Here is a 23,365-nt window from a genome sequence, read left to right as displayed (position 1 = left end):
CTCTAGGAAAAGCCATCCCAGCGGTACAGAAGCCATTGCTTGCTGCGGGCAGGCGGCGCAGCACCCACAGTCTGGCACTGAGACTCCCAGCTGCCCAGCAACATCCAGGAGAAGCCAGAGTATTGCTAGAAACACATCCAGGAAGGGGAGAACAAAAGGGAAGGAAAACCAAAGACCAACTTGTGCTAGGAAGCCTCAGCATAAGAGATGCACATTCAGCTGCTGATTTCTTCTGAACAGCGTTGCTGGAAGCTGAGTGTCTGCATCAGCCTGGATTTCAGACTGATGAAAACTGATGTTTATAACCACGACTCTGTTAGAATTTTTCCCTAATAGTATGGTTTGGCACTGAAAACAAAAAGGCAAAGAGATCACGAGATGATAAATTTTACTAACACACCTACTGCATGTTAAAAAGGTTTCGGGTTTTTGTTAGAGAGGGTGGGAGGACTGGAATACTTTGGGTTCATCTACAAAGCTGAAGCATGTAACAGAGTGGATAATGGATGTGTAAGGGAAAAAAGGTGAATGGTGAATAAAGCTGAAACTTTACCATTTGCTTCTGTTTGTAAACAGATGCAGAAGGAACCAGACAAGCGTAATATTTGGTAGCCTCCTTAATTATAACAGATGTCTATGTAGGGTAAAGTGGCCTATACAGTAGTTATAGAGGCAGAGTCTAAATATATAAATAAGATCAAAACAGCTACTTAATATCAATTTGCTTATGAAGAAGAAGGAGTCAGTTTATCTTGTGTTTAATATTTATAGCTATATTTGCAGCAATATTAATTGCACCCTTAAAGGAAATTCAGATCTACTACCTTAAGCAAAGTGGGCTTCAAAAAACTGGATGTCAGACTATACAAATAAAGTATTAGTTTAGGCATGGTAGACTTTATTTTGGCACTTTAACAAATGCTTTATTTTACAGCAGTGGCACAGCATTTGCCAGAAATCTTCTTTTCTTGGCACAGTTATTTCAAGCAGTTATTTTACTAATTGAAGTTCACTAAATATTGCACAATAAGATATACCTGTTAAGTTTTTACCCTGTTTTTACTTGCTGAAGTTGTATGGCTTTGAAAACCTTGCCAGTTAAGTAAAAAGCAATATATTAAATATTTGAGCACAGGACAGCATTTGTTTGTTCCTAAATGACCACTGAACTTAGGACAGCAACAAATACAAATTATGCAACTCTTATCTGAAGAGCTACCAGATCTTATTTACAATACATTGCCATTTCTGAGATGTACTTCAGCTTGACATTCTGAACACCTATGTTTTGGAAATGCCAAAAATAAAAAATTAGGAGGTCAACAGAGCAGAAGACGAAGCCATTTGTCTGTTACAAAGCATAATATAAGGAGGCAGACTATCGTCTTCTCCACATGTCCCTCTATCCAAACACCCTTGTAAGGTCTAAGCAACAGAACCTTTTCTCTTCAACTCGGAATATTAATTTCTTCTCTTATGAAGACATTCCACTTGTGTCAACTCTTCTACTGGAGTCCGAGCAGAATAAACCAAAATTCCCCAACGGGCCAGGGAAAAGACAAACCCAAACAACAACTCAAAAACCAATACACACAGTAAATGAGCTAGGGTATTCCTTTGAATTTTACAGTAGGGAAAACAACATTTGCAGGAAGAACAGGTCTGCGTCAATACTGCCATTAAATATAATGCAAAAGTCAAATGATTCATAACTCATACACCAGATGCAAGAATTGAACATTCTCATTTTTCTCTGCCGCTTCAGCAATAAATCTGGTGTGAGGGTCAGTCTGATCAACAGCCTTTCTTTTTTTGGTCTAGATTTTTAAGATCTACTAGGTGTACTCTGGGACATTAGAATATAAACAAGTAGACATAAAATGAAAAGCATACAAAAGTATATCACAATGGAATTCTCAGTATTAGGCCACATGATTTATTCAGTAGTGTTTATGTTCCCAAATTACAATTATGTCTATCCATGTAAGACTACAAAAGTTACCATTAGAATTGTCTGTGCTTATAAAATACCAACATTTTCTTTTACTGTTATATACTCATTAACACCAGTCTGCGACGAGTCACATATAATCATAGGCACTTCAAAGGCTTTAAAAGACGTTTACAACTTAAATGCATTTTTAAAGAACAAAAATTTAAACCTCTACTTGTACCTTCAAATTGCAAATAATTAACAAATACAGTGGCCATAGAAATCTGCAGCAACTTCTCAAAATACTGTTAGAGTCTTTGGGTTTGCTTAGGTTCGTCAGTAGCTTACTCCAAATCTTCCTTACAGGAGATTTGTTTAGTAAGAATACGACTATACAGTTTGTAGTAATAATCCAATTTTACACATTAATCTGCTGTTACAAATCTCACTGAAGCTACAGGTAAGCTGAGAAACAATGCAAAGTGTAAAATTGATAATCTGACACTTAAATTTATACAAAGTGGAGGTTAAAGTTTACATAGCTGAAAAATTACATTTACACTAAAAGTTACTGTTATCTGAATTATCTGAAGACAAATTGCACCATGACAACTACAAAAAGGCATTTTTTGGAAACAGATAAATTAATGAAATAAAAACTAACTTGTAAGATCAATCTGAGACATGCTGACAAAAATTAAACAACTTTCATTGAACCATAGGATAAAACAATAATTTTCATTATTTTATATTTATGCATAAAGTTTTAAAAATCATTCAGTGAACATCAATGGTTTTATAAAATAATGCTTTGCCACTGTTATTCACAGAACACTGCAAATGTTAAGTTTTAATTTTACATTTTTAAAGGAATACATGAAAAGTTTTAAATACAATGGGGTTTTATCATAAAGGTGCCATAATGGCTCTTTAATGAAAAAAAAAAAAATCTTCATTATTCTATGCAAAAGCTTTATTTAAAAAAGTTCAGTGATCTCATAAATAGAGACACTAAATTGGAATTTTATGCATAAAACTCCTTAGTAGGTGCCTTTTGATAGGCAGCACAGGATGGTTTACGTTCACCAAGGTCGTAACTGCCTTCATCCTTCTTTCTCATGCGATATACCAGCAGCAGGATAAGGAAGATTGCGAAAAGAAAACCGATAACTCCGCCAGCAATAACAGCTGCAATCAAAGAAACAGAGATTCACAATATGCCAGAAAAACAAGTTAAGCACCCTGCTTCTTCTTCACCTCACACAATGAGTTTGCTATTATTTTCAATTTGCAGAAAAGGGCTCCCATTATGCAACTGTCTTCATTATTAGTATCCTGAAATATATTGTTTGTGTTTATGAAGGCAATCATTTAAAAGGACATTCCACCTACAAGTCAGTGATCCAACAACCCACAGTTCTAAAAAAGTTATTAGAATTTTTTGAAAACCTCAGTTAAGAAAGACACTAGTACTGCCAGAGCATAAAGCTGTCTTTCAAACTCATTTTTCAACCATTACATTTTCACCTTTAAAAGTATTTTGTTACCCTAGCTAAGAAATGGGGTTTCCCTTTCCTCTGTCAGTTTTCACTCTGACTCTAGATTGAAATGAATTTCCTATTGATGAATAATAGGAGAGAACACTTCATGCACTTGTGAGTGTGTGCAAAGTATCAACTCTAAGTAGACTTCAACAGCAAACCCATATGCATCCACTGATGCAGATTTAAAGCTTTTTCACATTTTGATGCTCATAGGGAGATGTGGTCCAAAACTGTGTGACTTCATGGCTCCCAACATCCCTTCCAAGGACATGGGGGAAAAAGTATACCTGTAAACACTGTTCTTACACCAAAAAAACCTTCACATGTAGTGAAAACACAGGTGGTCATCTTTTGGCTCCCTGGGTAATGCATGGAAATAGGCCCTCTGTATCCTAAAGGGTATCTGTATGCTAACAGTTGGTGTTTATCCGGCCCCCTCCATCTACCCACACCTGCCATGAGCAGTGTCCATCTATACCAGATGGACCAGACAGCAACATGGTCTTGGGAGGTGAGAAATACATTTTTTCACTTCAAACATCAATCAAGTTGTAATTCCTTTTCTGAGCTGCAGAAGCTCCAGATACTCAGATGGCAGTATTCAACTTGTGGGCAATGAATCAATTAGCAACAGACTTAACTACTAAATATCTCCTGAAGATGCCAATTTCATTCTCTTCAAATCAGCCACTGGTTACCAGCTATGAATGTACTTGGTACTGAAGTGTTTAATACTACAAATATACCAAGAAAACTCAAATGTTGAGTTCGCATTATTTGATATGAATCACTCGTGTTTTCTGTTGTATTTCTGGTGAGATAGACCTTGGCAAAAATCGCCCCACCTGCCAGAACTTCTGTTCTCTGAAAGAGATTTTCTGAATGCTTCTCAGTGAACACATCGGTGTCATCCCCTGGCTCATCACTCTTTTTCTTGGCATCCACCTCAGATCTTTCCTCTTTATCAATTTCTTCAGGTGACTGTGGCACAAAAAGAAAAACAGAGCGTTGCTTGCAGAGAGGGCACACCACAAATCAGCACAGTAACTGTCTGTCATGGGCAGTCATGTAGCTGTGGCTTCACACACATACTCCACAATACCAACAAACACAACAAATAGGAAGTTTTTTATACCACAGAAAGCTGGTCTAGACACTGTAACTGGATCTATTTGTCATCAGGATATCAGAATGAAAAACGACTACCCCTAAGTTTAAAACCTTCAAAGGTATATTTAGCAAACAGCTGTTAATATTGCCTGTGTTTATCAGAATAACAGCTTCTGAATGAAATAACAATTCTAAAATTAATATATCAGGTATGTTATATGCAGAATGCCTTTGTAGATAACTTGGACAATACTACTTATGGTGGTAGAAAGAAATACTGAAATACTTAATGGAACCTGGCAAGTGTTCAAACTACAGTCAAATCACACAGCGTTCTCCCTTGAGAAGGGAAGTTTCATGCAAACTTTTTTAATACCTCTTTGAGAGACATAAAAAAGATACAGCTCAGACTCAAAGGTATCATGAGAAACTGTCCTGTGTATCATGATATATTCTTTTTTGCATCTCTCTTTTCTTTCATGTGAAATCCAGATGTTTCTATGCAGACTTTCTAGTAGGAATGAAACCAAACAGCTCTGTACTCATTTAACTCATGAGGCTGTAGTAGCATTAAGTAAAGTTTGTGAGGGTTTTTTAATCCATAAAAATAAAAGAGTGTTAATGTCAAGACATCAATAGGGTCCAGTGGAGTAATTTTAAATGGAGTTGCTCTCCAGCCACGCACCTTTGTTTGTGCAGGCACCTTGGTCTGCATTTTCACTGTGGTGGTCTCAGCTCTAGATGCATCACTAGTAGTTGGTAATTTTGGAAGTGTCCTGGATGTTGTTATCACTGCACTATCCTCCTCTTCTTCAGCACCTGGAGACAAAACGTAACACTTCGTTGACCTGTGAAATTCTTCCAGACCAATTATATTTTTTATTACGACACCAACATAGAGGTGCTTGCACAGCTAAGATAAAGATGTGACTACAAACAGTGTGCCCCAAACTGCCAGGGCAATATTTGCCCCAAGTGATCCCATGAATAAGGAAGGGAGTGCATCAGCTGGAATAATGAGTAATCAGGAAATTACTATGATACTTTTCATACAGAAGGACCCATCTTGAAAAGAGATACAACAAAAGCATTAACAGCTGTAATAGGGGTAGAAAGTCTGAAGTGGAAGCAGCAGCCATCAGGGCTGGCGTGACATGGAGAGATCCCACTGTCATGGGGTTTGATGCGGCCTCGTGGCACGAGGGGCTCTGCTGAGGCTTTTCAGTGCCACTCGCCACCCTGTGGGTGCCCCCAGCAGCCACCTCCAGCTCCCCCACAGTCACCATGGTAGTTCTGCTGGAACCCACACCCTGGGGTGCAGGGTCATCTCCTGGGGGTGGCAGGAGGTGGTGGGGCCCTCGATCACATGGGGCTGGCGGTATCCAGTGTCTCCTTGGTACGTTCAGTACATTCAGATAAGGGGAGCTTACACACCCACGGCTTGTGAGAAGGATGTCTGTGTGCATGTGGCACAGACTTGGATGAGTTACAGAAGGTGATTTAGAAATTTGGGGTTGCATGTTACCATTTTATAAGTGGCAGGTATTGTGGTTATCTATGGTTATCTGCTGATATTAAGCCTAAAAGTAGAGTTCAATAATTGCCAATTAATTACATATCATAAATAAATCAGTAAACTTCTTTAACCTTACTTAAACCTTGAACTGAACAGTTTTTTCCTGTAACATACTGCTTCAACAACAAAATTTCTCCTCTACAGCACATCTGTTGAACCCTCAAACAAAAAAAACAATCAGTTTCTATCTAAAGGAAGATTCTTATTACTTTATGTTTCAGTCACTAAGAATTCACATGGTTTTAAACTCCACATAATTTAGAAGCCTTTTTTCTTTTGAAATGAGTAAGAGGACAAAAAACTCCCTAAAGATTACCTTAAATTTAATTTCCTTCACATTCAAAGCTCTGCTGGAATATGAAGCCTCATTCAGAATAAGATAATGGACATATCTCATAAATATCCTTTAGTGATAGCAAAAGGAAGAAGACACAGGAAAGAGACTAAATTATTGCAAGGCCTGAAAGAGGAAAAAGAATTGACCTATTCTTGGACACTCCTTCGGAATCTCAATGTGTTCTGCTCATTACAGGCACTGGTTACCAAAGTAACTATTGGGTAATAAATCTAGCAAATGTGCATAAGAATAGTTCCTAACAAATAAAAAGATACCCTCTTACAACAGAATAGTATGACTCACTCATTCCAAACAGATTTTTTAACTTATTTTCTCAGAGAAAGAAAACAGGCTGAAACTATGAGCGCAATAATGATGTTTTGAACTCACAAACAAGAATTACATGCACTTGGCATTGAAAGGCAGGGTATTAACAAGACAATAACTAAAACAACCTTTGTATAGTAGAAAATAAAATTTAGAATCATTTAAAAAAGTAATTAAAGATACTGGCACGGAATAATACTGGAAAAAACCTTCAGATGTACCAAAATTACAGCACAACCTTCAGAATGAAGACCTTATAACAAGAATCAGGTATGTCCCTGAAATGCTACTCAAAGATCAAAAAATCAACATCCTGCTTCAAAACAGAGGTGAGGAAAGGCATCCAACAGGAATTTTTTTTCTGGCTTTGACTCAAGAGTTTTCTTTGAGAAATAATGGCCCAGTGGGTAGCTCAGCCTGCTTTACCTTCCAAAGTTCCTCCATATTACACAAGGTTTTCACAGTGAAGGAAATTAAAATTGATGATCAGATCTGAGATCTGATAAAACCCACTTTAAGAGTACAGAAATTTATTTTCTTCTTTTTATGAAATGAAAAATCCCATTTAATCAAAACTGCTCTGCCAAATCCTTAAAGGCCACCTTTGCTTCAGGCAATAGTTGTGTCTGCCAGATAAAATGGTAAACACTGCAGGGTCTGAATTTCTTTGGCTAAGGAGGATGCAGATCTACTGTCTCTCAACAAATGGGTGACTGATCTAACTCTGGGACTAGTCACTAGATTACCACCCAAGTACCCAAATCCTCTTGCATAAAGTCTCAGGGGAATTCTGACAATCCCCAAAACATCAAAGCACCTACCGTTTAGGCCTGACTCAGTTACTGGCTCACACAGATCCCCATGGTTCCTGCCTTCCAATTAGCTTTAACTAATTGATTGGCATGTAGTAGATCTAAACAAGGGGAACACATTGCCCTTGCTAAACTGACAGTAGTATTCTCAGAATTACCTGTAAATAAGACTGAAGGATCAAAAAACCTCTCACTAATCCTCTCCAGAACACAGCAACAGCATTTGACATAGTATCATGTTCCCTAAAATGCACAAAAAAGAGAACCACTTCCCTCACTAAATCCTAATAGGATTGCAAAGAAAACACCTACAATGTCAGGAATGTAGGTCGTTAAGAGGAACACGGTGAAGCGTTTGGAGTATAAGAGCTTACTTCTTCCTCTTGAAAATATCACAGTTTCTATATGTGGTTTCTAGATTTGGCCAGCTTGGGTGATGGTGCTGGGTATTCACTGCCTTGAGTCCCCTTACAAGTAGATACTGCCTTCTTAGTGAGGCCACCACAAAACGCCTGTAGTAATTAAACCCAGAGCGATCTCTGTGGAAGACAGCTGAGAGCTCTCAATCATCACACACCATCTTTTATCAAATGTAACTTCTTCAGGATGCCCAACTTCATAGTAAAAATAGCTCTAAATCGTGCTGTTTTATTGGAAATATCCCATATAACCCTCAGTGATGTGTCTATTAGCTGCCCCTTGGATGACAGGAATGTGAATACTCTCTAACACACTCAGTGCTTGAGGAAACTTGTCAGAAAATCAAGTTTGTGCCAGCTTAAATTACTGCACAGAAAGTAGAAATTACTGTGTAGATAGTTGTAGAAAAAAAAAAAGCCCGCAGTAGTTAGCACTTTTACTTGCAAAGCAGCCAGTGATTAACACTTCCTACCAAACAAATCCAATCATTTCTCCCCATCTTTTGGCATCATATTTGTCTGCTGTTGCACATCACACTCTGGGAGTACTACCACCATAAGCAAATTAGTGATAAGGTGAGCACACACATAACCACCAGCTCTTTCACACCTTCAGTCTTTATCAGTGATGTGACACACACCAGAGAGACACATTTTTAGCTGGCTTACCTCATTCCCATTCACTGCAAAGTCCCCAATGCAATTCTAATCAACATACTGTTAGGCACCCAGAGATGCCTCTAAAAATGTAATACTAGTGCCCTGTCAGGGAACTGCAGCTGAAATAACTGGAGTTAGTGCAAGGATGTCTCTGATAACTCTCACTCAAGGAGGAAAAAAAAAAAAACAAAAAAAACTTTCATGTCAGAGGACCTGGACAAGCATGCAGTCAATGTCATGAAGCATGCTTGGGCTGCTTTAGCAGGTGGACAGAGAAAGCACTTGTTACAAGACAATCTGAAAGGCACTTATGAGTGGGACCTTGTGAAAGGGAAAATGAATACTTTCTGTGTTGTGTGCACCATGAGAGGAAGCACAGCAGGAGACAGTGTGTGGCCCCAGCTGGAATGCCTGCCAGACACGCTGCCATACAGGCCAGGGGCATCCAGGGTTGGTCATGGACCCATGATGGTTCCTGTTCAGCACCTGGGAGAGTGCTTGTGCCCTCCCCTTCCCCACCCCCACATTCCCCTGGCTATTCAACCCCCCCCAGCCATGTCACCCCCATCAGCTTCCCTTTAGGTCAAGAGCCAAAGCAGATCTGCTCTTGTGTTTCCTGGAGAAACTGCAATCCTATCACCACAACTTTCCTCCAAGAACAGTCCCCAGTCAGTCTACACCTAGTTCATCCTGAGCTAATCTTCTCAACTTGAGCTGCTGAGAAATATTGTGGTGGGGAAGACAAGAAAGTAAAGGAAAAAACTGCATGATTTTCCTATATATATATTGTATGTATTTACCATGAGTAACTTAAGACACAAGAACAAGACAGGCAGTCTTCCAAAGAACTTGCAGATAAATCTTACAGTGATGCTTCCTTTCCTTAACATAAGGGTAGTCACGCTTCTTAGCAGCTACTTGGACTTATCTCCAAGGTCAAGGCTCAGTGAAAATCTTTTATGCCAGAGAAAAAAGTAGGAGTAGTTATAAAAGTATTTCAAGTTGTATATAGGCAGGAAAATTATTTTTACTTTTTACTGTTATCCTATATAAAACACCAACACTAAAAAGAGTGACAATAGACTGAAGCACTTCCTCGGAGATGTAGACTGCAAGAACAAAACAAAGGACTAATGAATTCACTACAGATATTCTACTGTTGATATAGGACAATGAGGAAGAAGGCATGGCGCCTTTGCAAATTGTTGACCAATGGATTTGGACTGAACACTTGGGCAAAGGCACAACAGGAACTGAATGTACGTGGAGACTAAAGAGGCTGTGAAGGGAAAGAAAAGAAAAAAACAGAACACCATCACCTTTGTTATGCCTTACAGAAAGCCAATTTCTAGTCTGAAATGTGTCATGCCTACAGTGACATTTGTCCACGTTAATGCTGCTTGAAGACCTGCAAGGGCAATAATAGTGGTGCTGACAATTCCTGTTAATCTCCACAGGCCTGGTAGCAGCTAACAATTTTCATAGCCAGGAAAGCAGTCAGCATGTTGTCATCCTGGATCTTTTGCTGGATCAAGTTTGCTTGGACTGGAATTACATAGCAAGAAAACCACTCTTGAGTGGCAAGGTTCTTTCTGTTCGAAACACTACATCACTGAGTATCACAATAAAGAGAGATGGACTGAACATAATATGAGAAAAATTGATCAATGGTACATCTGCAGGACACTTTCCACGTAAAACAGAGACAGTAGTAAGCATAGGATGAGTAGGGTGGAGGGGATGCTACTTTGCTTCTCTGAACTAAAGACTTCTTGCTTTGGTCAAAAATATTAGATCTGGGTACTGTCACATGAGTTCTCTGCAGGGGCACCCAGCTTGTCTCAGTCTACAATGAGACTTTTCCTGTTTTCCTGTAGGAAAAAAACAGAGGTCGCCAGAGACAGCAAAAGTGCCTGCTATACACTCCATCTTCCACCCATGGCTCATAGCTGAGCATAGGAAAAGAAACAAAAGAAAGCCAAGGCATTACTAGAGCTAGTAGTCCAGCTAGTCTAGAGCTAGATTCTGTCCTTTTGACTCCACTTTCACTACAGAGATCAGAGAACTACTGAATGGTTAGAGTTGGAAGGGTCCTCTGGAGATCATCCAGTCCAACACCCCTGCTAAGGCAAGGTCACCTAGAGCAGGATACACAGGAACATGTCTACGTGGGTTTTTAATGTCTCTAGAGAGGGAGACTCCATGACCTCCCTGGGCAACCTTGTTCAGTGCTATGCCAGCTTCAATGTAAAGAATTTCTTCCTCATATTGAGGTGGAACTTCTTCTGTTTTAGTTTATGGCCATTGCTCTTCATCCTGTTGCTGGACACCACTGAAAAGAGTCTGGCACCATCCTCTGAGCACCCACCTATGAGATATTTAAATGAATTAATAGGATTCCCCTCTGTCTTTTCTTTAGACCAAACAGGCACAGCTCCCGCATTCTCTCCTCGTAAGGCAGATGCTCCAGAGCCCTCGTCACCTTTGTGGACCTCTGCTGGACCCTCTCCAGTAGCTCCTTGTCTTTCTTGAACTGAGGAACCCAGAAGTAGACAAAATACTGCAGATGTGGCCTCACTGGGGCCAAGCAGAGGGGCAGGATCACCTCCCTCAGCCTGCCGGCCGCACTCTTCCCGATGCACCCCAGGATACTGTGGACCCTCCCGGCCGCAGGGGCACTGCCAGCTCATGGTCAACTTGTCATCCACCAGGACTCCCAGGTCGTTCTCAGTAGAACTGCTCTCCAGTGGGTCAGCCCCAACTTGTACTGGTACTTCAGGTGATTCCTCCCCAGGTGTAGTACCCTACACTTGCCCTCGATAAACCTTGGGTTAATAAAATCTGAAGCCAGTTCTTGTGTAGTCTTTTCCACTGCAAATGCGGGGCTGTATTTTGAATTATCCACATCAGAAAAAGCCAAACTCCACAGAAGGATGGAAAAACCCCCAAAACAGACCATTCTTCATACAACTATTTATTGTCAACATATCTCCTTTCCTGAAGCTTACAAAGTCACCAGCACCAAAGACATGACAGAATGGGATGTTGACTGAAAGCGTATTTTTCCTGGAAGTCAGAATTTTCCTTACGAAGTGCTAGGAACTGAATGAAATCACTGATTCATTAATTTTTTTTTTTCAAATGAAAAAATAAATTTTTCCTTGAAGAAGTCTACAGCAAGGAGGTCCAGTTAAGCCTCTGATCTCACTGGAATGTCAAATTGACCCTACAGAGGACTTGCAAAACACAGCGTATCACCCAGGTACCAATGACCATGGGCCTGGATGTGCCTGGCAGCATAATCAGACCTCTGCAGACTTAATTTTAACATATCTTTGAATCAGCAAAAGAAAGGAAAATCCATCCATAAAAATCTCATGTGTGGCTTACAAGGTAACACAGACAAGGTGCTAGAAGAAGGGCTCATCCTTTAAAAGTTCAAAAGCATGTATAAACATCAAAAGATATATTACAAACAGTACAGTAACAAAAAATAAGTAACATACTTGGAAAATAAATGGGATTTCCACAACAGCTCAACAAAAACTCACAACAATAAGGAAATGTCTTTTTCCAGAACTACCATAAAATCCTTCACTTAGCTTTCAATGGTGGGAGCCACCAAGCTAGTCTAGAAGATACTCCTCAAACAGGCTTTCTAAGAGAAATGATTAATGAGGTTTCACTGACAGTTTTTTTGAAAAATTTTCAGCTAGCTACATGCTTCTAATGAGTGTTTAAGTCTGAGAAATCACTATGTTATATTTAAGAATTTCTTTATTCACTACATGCATGCAATTACCTGAAGGAAAACTCATGGTTTTTTGGCAGTATCTAGACTTCTAAAGTTAAAAGAACAACAACAGAAGAGAAATGGACACCATGTTTATGTGAACTTGACTGCATATATGAGAAAATAAGATTGCTGCTGCTATGTTTTCTAACAGAGTGCTAAATTAGCATTATGTCAGGGGAGAACTAAGCCTTGCCTAATCCTTATTACTGAACTCCAGAGAGATCTAACAGAAACCAGAGGGAAAGAAGAGACCCAGCAGAGAGAAAATAACACAGTGAAATGATGCAACTAAGGCGTAAGAGAAAAGAGTAGAAAGTTAATACTTAAAACCCAGCCCTCAGGAGTTCTCAGTGCTCTGCGAAGAGAGAGCCCGACACTCATGATATTCTCTGAAAGTATCATCTCCAGCTTACAAAGGAAAGCTGCACAGCTTTTCCTCCAATAACTGCATTACTTCTTACACTTTTTAAAATCAATTTGTGACATGTTGTCTCACCTGAACCTGACCCAGAAGAATAATCATCATCATCAATTGGATAGACGCCTGATGCTTCTTCAACAGAGCTGTTGTCAAGGTATAAATCTTTATCAGAGGTCAAATCTGTTCTCTGGAAAAAAGATAAGAGGGAATGGTTAAAAAGATAACAGTTCTCCAGCACAGCAGTCTCTTTATTTTCACTTCTATTTTTTAAGTTGTTGATGGCACACTGAAGTTTATACTTTCAGATTATGCCCCACATTAATCTATGTTGTTATACAAATTTGTAAAAATGACAGCATTAAAAAAAAAACAATCCAAGGCCGCACAATGAAAACCACACTTCATCTTATTAAATGCATGAATGAATAAAGAGGATTTGCAAATACACTTTTCAGAGCTTCTGTAAAAAGAAGAAGCAAATCCCAGGACTGAAGCCCTCTGTCAAGATCTCAAATATACAAATCTATGGGCTGTCGTGTGCAGTCTGTTCATTTGATCTCAAATGGGAATGAACAAGAACATGTATCAAAAACTATCTCAAAGGTTAATTGAGCCAAACGTCACAAAACTCTTTAGGAATTAGAGCAAACAACTGGGACTACAGAATACAAATGTTTCTAAGACGGTGCTACTGATTAAGGATTATCACATTTCCAGCCAGATCAGGCAGCATGATGCTCCAATTCCTAAATGAACATGTATCTCCTAAAATTTAACTGCAGCTTCAACAGGCTAAAAATTCGGTTTCTTGTAACTGGCATGGATCTTTGATGACTGAGAAGGTACCTGCCACTATTACTGCTATTACTTTTACCAGCATGTCTGTGAATGTCTGTTTGTGATGACTTATTGAAGGAAGTACAACAGTTTTTAATGGACTTTTAAGTAAAAAAAACCCAAACACCAAAATGTTATACCAAAATGCATCTGTTCTGTATCTCATATAAGCACCCAAACCTGCTACTCTGAATCCCAAGTGTTTCTACCTTATTACTGCATGGCATTGACTGCTCATTTTATTCTACCCAACATTCACTGGAGCTTTTCTAAAGAAGTGCCAAAATGTGTATGGGGTAACTCCTGTATGCAAAGACTCATGTCTGACTTTCCAAGGTAAATTTTCTTCCCAGAGGTCTAAAAAATATTGTTGAAAACATTTGTGACTTCTTTTTAGGAGGTTTGTGGCAACAGATTCCTGTTTTAAGGTTCTTCACAGCAAAAAACTGCTCTTCAGTTTTATCTGCAATAAAAAATTATTCTTCATGGAAAGCAGAGGGGCCATCCTGATTATTAGTGTATGTCAGAGTAAAAAGATCTTTGCATCAAGGGTACCTTACACATCTCTGGACAGCTCTAAACTAAAATGTTACCCTAGGGTTTTCTTCTACCGAGGAAAAGAAAAACATGATACTTGGTCAAAGTCTACTCCTTGTATGGCCACATTTCCCCCTCTGTGTGTGTGTGTGTGGGGGGAAGAGTCCTGATTTTAAGATAAGTTTACAAAAGGCCTGCTCTCCTCTGCTGTTGGTTCACATGGTCTGCCTGGAACTGGCTGCAGCCCAAAGCAGAAATTCGAGGTGATGTCTGGTCACCATCAAATGACTTAATTCCTTTAAAAGATGTCCCCAAAGGAAGTCATGAAGTACTGTGGTAGGTGCATAGGTGGTATTGTAATTAAGACACAGCTGAGACTGTTTCCGTATAGGAAAACAACTCCCTGTCATTGGACAAATATCCTGTTCTTGATCCAGCTGCCACAATGGACCAAGCCACTTCACCCCACTTTACTTTCAGACACAAGCAAGATACAAAAAAGAGACCACTCAACAATATCAGGCAGGAAAAAACAAAACATTTTGAAAAGGAAATGCAGGTGGCTGACCATGAGTATAGAAAAGCCACACAATATCCAAAAGATATCAGAGGCAGTAAATGGTATCCAATGCCAAGTTGTGGGGAAAAGAATTTGAAGACCTATATACAGGAATTTCCTAACAATGGAAATTGCATTTGGCAAGAGGTGAGAAACAGCTTGAGTTTGCAAAAGTTAGTGAATGAAAAGTAGTCTGCATGGGAACAGAAGCATCACATATCCACGCCCAGAATTTTTTGTGTTAAATAAAAATACAAACTTACTGATCAATTTATTCCCTACACCATTTCCCTCTTCTGTCCGTGTCAGAAGCAAACTTAGTAAAATTCAAAAACCAAATAAAACCTCCAATCACACCCCCCCCCTCCCCCATCAAAACAAGCAGTCCTGTTTTCTTGCTCTTTCCAGCCCCACAGAGAACACAGAGAAGACAGAAATGACTCCTGGCAGTTCTTGTAACAATTCAGTTCCTGTAAGACAGCTGAGCAGCTAACCCAACCTAGCCCAAGTTGCAAGTGCCTGGGTAGCCAGGCTCCCCACCATCATATTCACTCCCTTTCTTTCAATGAATTATGGCTCTTCAGCTGCCAAAACCTTTTATTTCTTACAATGCTGAGATGTTCTCAGGATTTAAACCAGCTAAAAACACGGGAACAGAGACGGAAGAAAAGCCTGGCTAGCTTTCAGCAGCAATTTGAGAATCCATTGTATTTTTTTCTGGGGATGCAATGGATACAATGTGAAACATTATTTAGTATCTAGTACTGCGGATGGCACAACACGAGAATGAGAAAACTACTCCCCACAGTATTATAGAACCAGTACAATATTTACTATGAGAGAAATACATGGTACAGTGAACTCCAAATGCATCCAGATCAAGCTCCATCTGAGGAAGATGCTTTGCAGCCTCCCTGGCCTGAGCCCCTTGCTTCTGCCCATTGGTGGAGCTCAAGCAGGACACAAGCACCCTCTCAAACCAAAGGCACAAGGAAGCATACTCTAGCTTAAAAATACCCAAACATCTGCACAGATAAAGGCAGTCATTGCACTGTCCCCAAACAGACTCTCTTTGCAAGCTGGCGAGTAGACTCTGAGTAGGGGCACTCCCTCTACACCCACAGCTTGCACTTTTATCCCAGTTGTTTAGAAGCACATGGCTGCCTTAGGTCACTTGGAATGAAAACTGCCTTAAGGCCAAGAATAAAAAGAAAAGCCCAACATTAAACAAAAAAAATGCACAGCCGTTAAAATGAATTCTGTGAAGATTAGACTTAGAAAAATGAGAGATGGTTAATGAAAATAAAAGAATACTTCATAGAGCTTAAGTGAGTATCAAGCACTGAAGCCGTGCTTTGCAATTTTATGCTATGTAAAAATAAATTTGATTTAGTTTGCTCTAGAAATGTTTTCTTGATTGTCAGCTGGGAATCCATGGGGGTCCATGGACTACTTCCAGGATGTTCACAAAAGAAAAGTTGGGAAAACAAGTCTGTAGTCAGTAGGCTTGGACAGAGAAAGATCTGTACTAGCATTTCAATATGCTTAGGAGGAAAAATAAATAAATTAAAAAGTTGTAAACACTAGCTACATAAAACTAATTTTAGTTTTTATGGAGGCCAAATATTTAAGGGATTATTACCTATAGCTAACAAGTGAAACCAAAGCCCTCATATCACTTTTACATAACAGCCTTATTTTCAGACCTATTAAAGCAGCAGGAACACCAGGCAAGGATGCCTCTGTTATCAGTCCTTTAATCTGGCCCTGAAGCCACAAAAACTGCTTGCTACCTCTTGACAGAGATTGCATTCTCGTCCATCATTGTTATCCCACTTATGTTTTTATTCCAAGAATATAATGCTGCAAAATCCTGTGACCCAAATACTTCACATGCTACATACCAATGACCACTGATTCCTGTCTGGCTATTGACTCCACTGGCATAAATCTAAATCTCATGGATGTAATGTAGATTAGCACCCATTAAGTACTAGATAAAAGACATTTTTATACCAGTAATATGTTGAATTTGAAATCTCAAAGTCTTTATTTTACTAAAGCTTACATTCAAAGTAATTTTTAATTTAATAAATTTAGTTAATCCAGGACATATTAAAAAAAAATACCCAAACCTCATTTTGACAGTAAATGAGAGAGGAAACAAAGCAAAAAAGGTTTTCTTGTATCATCATCTCATAAAAGGCATAAATCATTCATCAAAATTACAATGGCAAAAAATTGAAAAACAATAATCAGACAACAGGAGGATTGGGAATGGATGGCACATTTCATCTAAAAAAAAAGAACAACGCACACTGTCATAGCCATTCCCTTTTTCAGTGCTGCTGTTACTGTCTGTCCTCCCATTACGTGGGGGTGATTTAGGAGTAAGACATTAAAGACTTTGATGCCATGCAGATGAAGCCAAGAAACCTGGTGAGAGGAGCAATGTAGAAGTAATATCTACCATGGCTGTCATGGCTGTTTGAAACTCAGACCCAAGAGCAATGAGTAGCTGACACATGGAAGGAAACATTTCATTATTTACAGATGCACTCAAATTTTTATTCTCTGCCTTTTTGGGTATATGCATGGGAGAGAGAATTTGAGATTTGCAGCTGGGTTACTAATGGTACATTGCCTCCCTTTTTCCCCATATGGAATTCCTTTAGATGTAACCAGTTTAGTATGCATGGAACCACTAATATTTAAAAAGTGATGTTATATTACAAATATCTAAGCCAGGGGCCTCTGAAAATTTGCAAGCATTACAGCTGTTGATCAGGCAGACATCTTACACGTAAGAAGGAGAAAGAAAACAGATTTTCCTCTTCTATTAATACATAGTGCAGTTACATGCTTGTATAAAGGCATGCTCAGCTGGTGAGTCTGAGTTCACTAGAGTGATGTATTGTTTATATACACTACATTTTTGGAAAGCTAACTACCTGAATGCATTCACCTAAAGCCTGAGGGCCATTGCAGAGGTTCTCATTGAAGGCTAGAGAAAAGGCAGTTGTGTGAAGAAGCTGTATTTCCCTCTAGGCTTCCTGCAAAAGGAAGTATGACCTGCCACCTAACAGGAGTTAGTCCTAACAGACCTCAGCATTGCTGACCTTGAAGCAGCAGGTGTCTTCTGATCACTGTTTGCCAATCCTTTGCTTTCCTGGTGTCATCACACTAGGAAAGCTGTCTCACAGGTGACACTGTCCCATTAAGAGTTTGTTAACCTTGCCCAGGAATCAGTCATGATTTTAAACAAAAAAAACCCCGAAGTGCAAAACTTCAAAATCAGATTTCTACCTCAAAGCACCAGGTTTTCCCACAGAAACATGCCAATCAGAAGAGCATTCACTTTCCATTTTTCATCATGTTACTGGTTCTCAGAGATGAGCCTCTGCCAGCTCCTTCAGTCTGCAATTCCCTACGCTGCCCACATGTACCCAGCTACAAACATGTGATCTTGAAGGATGACTTTATGTTGCAAGGTATGTTTAGCACCAATTGTCTTAGTACAGATGCCTGCCTTTCCTTTCACTGATATGCCCTACAGCTGGGAACAGAAGAAAAGGAGATAAGTAGTCCCCCTTTTTCCCTTTCAAGGTGACATTGGCACTTTGAAGAACTCACAGAGGTAACTCTGCCGTGCAAACCCCACCTCAGTGCACGGTGGGGCCTTCTGCAAAAGTGGTGGTGGGAGGGCACAGTGGTGGGCAATCATGAAATTTCCTGTGAAATAAGGCACTAATAAATTGGTGACAGCATTTAAGCACAACACTCTAAGGACTCCCCATTTTCTCCCTTGGAGAAACCATACTGATTGCACAATGGTGAGGTTAGTGGAGTGGGTACTGGCCACAGGGAAGCTGCCCTGCACCACAATCTGGGTAATTGTCATCACAGCAAAAATATTCCTTCTGTGACACCAGGCCTCAGATTAATTTTTCCAAGTTTGAGAGCAAGGTTTTTCGTAGAGAAGCCAATATCTGCATTGCTCATTTCCCCCAAATAATTTTGACAGTTACCACCTCCCGGTGTTACCTTAGAATGGCTTAAAACCTTCCAAACACTCCTCAAGGCTGGTCCCTTTCCATGCCAGTCTTCATGCTCATCCACATGCCTAATGTGAAAACCAGCCTTGTGATAGGAACTGCCTGGACTGAATTTGCAAAAGCCACCATCTCCCCCACCGCTGCCTTTGGCCAATTAAATAACAAGCTTTGATTGCCATGACTCATTCTGATGAGCTCATTTACACAGGTATTTTTAAAATCACAGAGGACATTTGCTGCCCTTCTCCAGGTAAGAGTGGAAGAGTAAACTGTCTTTGTATGGGTGTTGTGTTTGCCTCCAGGAACAGTGTTGGTGCCGGCAGCGGCACAGCAGGCTGTCATCCTGTATGGTGAGAGCAGAGCCACTGCTGCAGCTGAAGCACATGCCAGAAAGATTATTCACGCTCCTTGTACCTCATGTATAACTTCCTGATGCTGCACAAAACTATAGCTCTAGGCCTCCAATCTCTCACGACAGATAATGAAAGGGTTTGACCGCTCGTGGCTGCTGAGGAAAGGAGGAGAGCCCAAAATAAACACAAGTACAGCAAACTGCTTCTACTACTGCTAGTTTCAACAATAGAGGAGTCCACCAAAAGAGCTGATTTACAGAGATTGCCTTATGTCAGAGCCAAGATCCCAAATATGCTGGCTTTTAAGATGCACACAATCTGTTATGCCAGACTAATTACCAAAACAGAGGCGTATTTGACAGGGACTGCATTAATAAAACAACTCTTGCTGGTGTCAGGCATTTCAGCAGTCTATGTCATGGCTCACAATAAAAAAATACACTGCATCCAAGAAGACACCAACAAGCCACCACCATGTCAGCTACTGTTCACTCACGGCCATGTGCCAAGGAAATTACAGTGCTGCAGTTGATGGATTTAAGTTCACACTTTTCACAAAGTCACAAAAAGTCGTGTATCTGTTTTCTAACAGTCATCTGTGCCTTTAGAAATATTCCCTCGTGTAATTACATGCCGTATGGCACATTATGTGGTAAGAGAACTCAAACCAGTAACAGGAGAACTTGTTCAAGCTTAACTGAAAATGTTTTTCATCCCATTATAAAGATCACAAATCTGTGTAGTGGGTCTTTGGTCTGCTTACAGCTTTGTAGCTGAGGCTTGTCCTGCCTTGAGGAGAAAGCTAAATCTCCTCTAAGGTTCTGGCCTGTTCGTGGTAAATTCCAATGGAAAAAGCTTCTATCTTTCCACTTCTTTTCAGTGTCTGATTTCCAGTGGTGTATCATTTATCTACCAGATGCCAAGAAACCAAGCTTTAGTCTCTATTTCTAACCCTTATCCAAAAATTGTTTTGCCCAGGGTGGGACAGAAGTTGCTGTATGATAATGCAGGAGGGAGGTGAGCAAGCTGGGCAGCAAGATCAGGCAGAGCTTTCTATCCTTACACATGAATATCAATAGCACGATCTGTCATGAAGGACAGATCAAACAACTTTCTCCATGCTCTCCAGCTACAACAGATTTTACAACAAATATTTAGTAAACAAACAAAAACAGATCCTCATGAGTTATCCTATAGCCTTCCTAGGCTATCCAACTAGGCTCAAGCCCATATGAAGTAGTATTAAAAGACTGCTAGCTGAATGAGGCCACAGTTGACTGTGCTACTCCAAAGATGTTTCCATCATCTACCCTGCAGAAGTTACCTATATCTTCATTCAGTTATAATAATTTCCTGGAAAACCAAACCTTTATCTCTGTGTATCTCTGCCACCATTATACTGCAGTGAAGAGCAGCTGTACACAGTCTACAGATTAGGACCTTCCTAATCCCATGACCATATAAACTTACTCCAACTTCAGATTGTTACTTAGAAATGACAGAGGGGCCTGGCAAATCTGATATGTCAGTTCAAGCAAATAGTACGGCTGTGCTGTTTATGCAAAACCCCCAGTTTGACGTTCATCACATTCCCTAATCCCCACACCAACAGGTCTTTCCTTGTATGTGAAACCCAGAAATGAACACTGCAGTTTACTTGTCGCCTTCACCTTGAAAACCTCAAGACATCTTAACAGTAAATTACAGTACACAGCAATTCCCGTTTCCCACGTAGAAGCAGAGGTTTAATATCAAAGTTTCTCTGGGTGTCCCCAAATTAAGATTCAAAGCTCTTTTAGCTTTCATGCCAAGCAATCAATTGGCGCAAAGAACAGTTTATTCTTCAGCTCTGCCTTTGACACAGGCACAATACAACAGGGAAACTATTTTAAAGGGGCTACAGCTGAATCAGCTGCCAAAGTGCTACTCCAGACTGAAATATTAAAGGGCAATGCAGGCGAAACAGCATCAGAAGCCAGCAGCCAGCAATGTGCATCACAGATTGATTTATCTCAATTAGCATAGCAATTTTCTGCACACTTTCCAAAAAGCACCCATCAGTTTCCCTAAAAATAGGATCAAAATCACCATGCAAATTGTTGTCACAGCTCAAAATGCTAATCAGTTTTTTAGGGACACATCAGCCCATGTGCAGACAGGTTAAATTTAAGGCACAGCCATGACCAAGAAGCTAAATGCTCCCCTTTGAAAATGCTGAATGAAGAGGTCACCCTGTTTTGAATCACCAGTCACAAGTCTGACAGTAACAGGAGAAGCAGGTAGCATTCAGTATAGAGGTCATAACTACATGTACCTGCCACAGGGCTTTTAAGTCTAACGCACACTGGCTCTTCTACACACACCTCCTCTCTCCTTTCATGCTTTACTGATCCTTTTTGGTAATCAATCAGAAGAACTAACACTTATATTTTCATCCCTCCTCCTGAGAATGTGGATGAATGATTAAAGTTGCCAGGGTAACCTCTCTGGCATGCATGCCAATAACTACCCACCTAATAGCCTTTCCTCTGCCTCGATGCCCTGACCCACTGGTGATTACTGCAATCCCTTGAAGTGGTCAAATTGCAGGGCAGACCCCATGGAAACCTATTTGAAGTTCTTCTAGTTCATACCAAAGAATAATGTTTTTAATACAGATTGTTCTTTTTAAAGCCCTACAAATGCCGCTGTAATCAATCGTAGTGGAAGCACTGCAAACCTCCACTAGTTTCCAAAGCCCCATATTGATTCCTTTCCAGCCCATGGATTTCAACAAAATAACCCCACGCGAGGAATCCAAAGCCAACTAACATGAAATCATTTAAATTAAGATCTTTTTGCCATTAGTAACGAGAATTAGAATAAACTGTCTCAACCAATTACATTCCTTTCACATATACAGGGAAGTTACATATAAAACAACTCTATTATTATAGCTACATTAAGCACCAATTAAATATTACTAGCAAAAGTAATGTATGGCAACTGAAGTTTGTCAAAGGTGAGGAGGAATCAGACTTCACAGCTTAAAGAGCATTTTCAGTTTGATATCACTTTTACTCTTTCCACTGGTATAGTCTTCTCAGGCACACACAGCAAACATAGACAGCATTGAGAGACCAGGTACATGCTTGTGAGATACCTCTTGGTATCCCGCATCCCCAAACAGTCATCAAAGATGACTTTATTGCTATTTCCAGGTGTCAACTCCCACTCATCTCACAGGTCTCCAAGATTAAGTCGTTGGATTCAGCATTCTGATCCCATCTTACTTAACTGAATTTTTGCTACCACGGCTTGCTGTTCATATCTTCTTTGATGCATAAAAAGATAAGAAATTAGTTTCTTCACATGGGATAAAACATCACTCTAATAACTTCTACTATAAAAGCAGTTGAGTGAAATCAGAGATAGGGCTGCTTGTACTAACTACATGGCTTCAGAAGCAGCCTTCTGTCTGGTATGCTGCCCTTCAGGCATGACTTCCCTCCTTCCACCAGGGAGAAAGAACTAGTGCACCACCAACACAAGCCCGCCTGACTCCCCAGCCAAAGATGACAGACAGGCTGGGCTGGGGGGACACAGCATCCTGCCAGCAGTGCCAGCCAAATTCCTAGCCAGGTGGGGCTGAGGCAAGAAGGAAGGATTTTTCCCTCCTGCCCTCCCTCTGTCTTTGACTCTCCTGGCAGCTCCCTGGGGCTTGCAGTTCAGCATCAGACTGGACAAGGGAACCATGGGGGCCATTTCTTCTGAAGATATATACAACCCAGAGCTTCATTCAGAAACTAGATGGACATATGGAGCAGAACCACTAAAAGAGAATTTCTACTATACTATTAGGAATTTCTCCCCACATGGTTGCCCATATCAACTGCACAGCAAGACAAAACAAGGCAGAGCCTTGGTGAGGCAGTCTGCTGTCAGCCTCCATACCTGCCACACTTCCACACACCACAACAATTAACATGCATTCATATTCCTAAGAAGAACCAGCCAGAATATGTCTGCTCTTAAAATAGCCTACAAATGTACTTGGAAAGCACTGAGCTGAAACCACATACTAGAAGGTACACTAAAATAAAAGAGCTA

General features: G+C 40.1%; 1 protein-coding gene across 1 annotated transcript in view; it reads right to left on the bottom strand.

The window, feature by feature from the left end:
- Positions 1-877: 877 nt before the first annotated feature.
- The window catches only part of SDC2 (syndecan 2), a 60,570-nt gene continuing 38,082 nt past the window's right edge, over positions 878-23,365 (bottom strand). Inside the window, exons 2-5 of the mRNA XM_027889249.1 lie at positions 13,011-13,122; positions 5,273-5,406; positions 4,323-4,458; positions 878-3,121 (exon numbers count right to left, since the gene is read on the bottom strand). Of these exons, the coding sequence (XP_027745050.1) occupies positions 2,958-3,121; positions 4,323-4,458; positions 5,273-5,406; positions 13,011-13,122 (546 nt within the window). The 3' untranslated portion in view covers positions 878-2,957. The remainder of the gene's footprint in view (positions 3,122-4,322; positions 4,459-5,272; positions 5,407-13,010; positions 13,123-23,365) is intronic.

The sequence above is a fragment of the Empidonax traillii genome, unplaced genomic scaffold, assembly GCF_003031625.1.
Source record: "Empidonax traillii isolate 1590-97213 ecotype Southwest subspecies unplaced genomic scaffold, ASM303162v1 scaffold257:size1394852, whole genome shotgun sequence".
NCBI classification, from domain to species: domain Eukaryota; kingdom Metazoa; phylum Chordata; class Aves; order Passeriformes; family Tyrannidae; genus Empidonax; species Empidonax traillii.
This window is presented reverse-complemented; position numbering and strand designations above follow the sequence as displayed.